This window comes from Branchiostoma belcheri, unplaced genomic scaffold (assembly GCF_001625305.1).
Source record: "Branchiostoma belcheri isolate BF01 breed outbred unplaced genomic scaffold, Haploidv18h27 scaffold154, whole genome shotgun sequence".
Classification (NCBI taxonomy): domain Eukaryota; kingdom Metazoa; phylum Chordata; class Leptocardii; order Amphioxiformes; family Branchiostomatidae; genus Branchiostoma; species Branchiostoma belcheri.
The window spans coordinates 325,818-327,848 of NW_017802980.1; the positions used below are offsets into that span (position 1 = coordinate 325,818).

General features: G+C 40.3%; 1 protein-coding gene across 1 annotated transcript in view; it reads right to left on the reverse strand.

Moving 5' to 3' along the window:
- Window positions 1-1,012: 1,012 nt before the first annotated feature.
- Window positions 1,013-2,031, reverse strand: part of LOC109465609 — a 3,650-nt gene continuing 2,631 nt past the window's right edge. The window contains exon 3 of the mRNA XM_019762958.1: window positions 1,013-1,099. Coding sequence (XP_019618517.1) covers window positions 1,013-1,099 — 87 coding nt within the window. The remainder of the gene's footprint in view (window positions 1,100-2,031) is intronic.

The following is a 2,031-nucleotide window of genomic DNA, read 5'->3' on the forward strand; positions in this document are numbered from 1 at the left end:
TGATTTGTGTCCATAGGCGACACGTTTTATTTTTGCAAATACCGATAAAATCAACACGATAAACAGATGTATAACGTCATCTTTCATGACAACATCTTTCATTTACTACAATATCATTTTTTTACTACAATAACATTTATTTGATAAGATATTGTAATAGGTGCAAATCATAAGTCACAATCACAACAGATACTCGCAAACGATTATACCAAAGAACCACCTAACATCTGCTTATAGAACCTCGCTTACCCGACAACGGTACAGCCTATTCCACAGGATTGTAAACATGGGGGTGTTTCTGCTACATACATTTACCTCAATGTAAAAACTGACACGGAAAAAAGAAAAAAATATTGCATCATCACGGACATAATGGCAAACCAACGGCATGCCCAATTACTAGTACATACATCCTGTATTTTGACTTATGATTTTCGAATTTCTCTGTTACGTTTAATTATTATCATTTTATGTTCCATTCTTGTATTCCATGGGCTCCCTTGGAAATCAGCCTCAACGGCTGAAGGGACCACCCATTTGCCCCAACGGTTGAAAAAGTCCTTTCTTCCTAGTTCTTTTAAGTTTTTCAATGTAACAATGCAATTTTGTTTCATTAAAAGTTCAAAATCTATTGTTTTAATTATAAACCAGCCTGGTATGTTCACTTCATGTCTCATATTGTAACGTACAGGCCACTTGTCTTATAGCATAGATGATTAAATCTAGACTGTTAGTTATAGTCGCTGGTTATATAGGCCCAAAAAGATGGATCTGTCCACCATGTCATTTATCTTGTCACTTCGTAGTCGTCTGGCAACTTTGTGCACGTGGGTAATCTCCAAGCAGATCATACGTTGGCTAGGCAGTATCCATTGGTCTTCCCACATCTCATAACCCTCCCCACATTGCACAACACTGCAGAACCCAACACTGCAGAACCCTTCTCAACACTCCACAACCCTTCCCAACACTCCACAACCGTTTCCAACATTGCTCAACCCTTTCCGACACTCTACAACCTTCCAACACCCACAACCCTTCCCAACACTCCACAACCCTTCCCAACACTCCACAACCTTCCCAACACTCCACAACCCTTCCCAACACTACACAACCCTTCCCAACACTCCACAACCCTTCCCAACACTACACAACTCTTCCCAACACTACACAGCCCTTCCCAACACCCCACAGCCCTTCCCAACACTGCACAGCCCTTTCCAACACTCCACAGCCCTTTCCAACCCTCCACAAATCTTCCCAACACTCCACAACCTTCCCAACACTGCACAGCCCTTTCCAACACTCCAAAACCCTTCCCAACCATTTCCACACCCTTCCGCAACACTTTACAACCTTCTCATATTTCAGAACCCTTCCAATATTAACAACGTCCCAACATTTCACAACACTTGCAATACAATAAGGGTTGTAGTGAAAGGCTGATGAGTGAACATGTTATATTGTACATGTATAATTTAAAGAGAAGGTATTGAAGTGTGGTTTCCATTATTATGAGTTGAGAGAAAGTATGACTTAACACAGTGAATTGTAACGTAAACAGCTTTGATCCAAACTACGGTAGCTTTCAGTGACATGGATGCCATCACTTCGCAAAATCTGCAATTTTCGCTGTCGTTCAAACTATAAACAAAGCCCATGAGTTCCTGCAAACTTTAGTACACAACCTGCAAACTTTCGTCGCCTTATCCGTGTTTAGATCTTATCATTTTTTTTAGTTTATGCATGGATTATGCCACATCAAACTTTAGTTGCACGTGTTGACTTTGCATGGTATAAAGACTTTCTAGATCTACTTTGCCCAGCTGCGGTGAGATCTTCAATAAAATTTGAAAATATGGGAAACATTTTCGTGTTGACGTGTATATATGTCTGGAGATTGGTTTGTAAATACTGTAAATATTGTTATGTTCGCAGTGGCTATATTTCCACAGTTTTTATAGGCATGCCGTCCATTGCCAACTTATGACACAACGAATATGCGCTTCCCCTGGATTACTAGTTATGGAG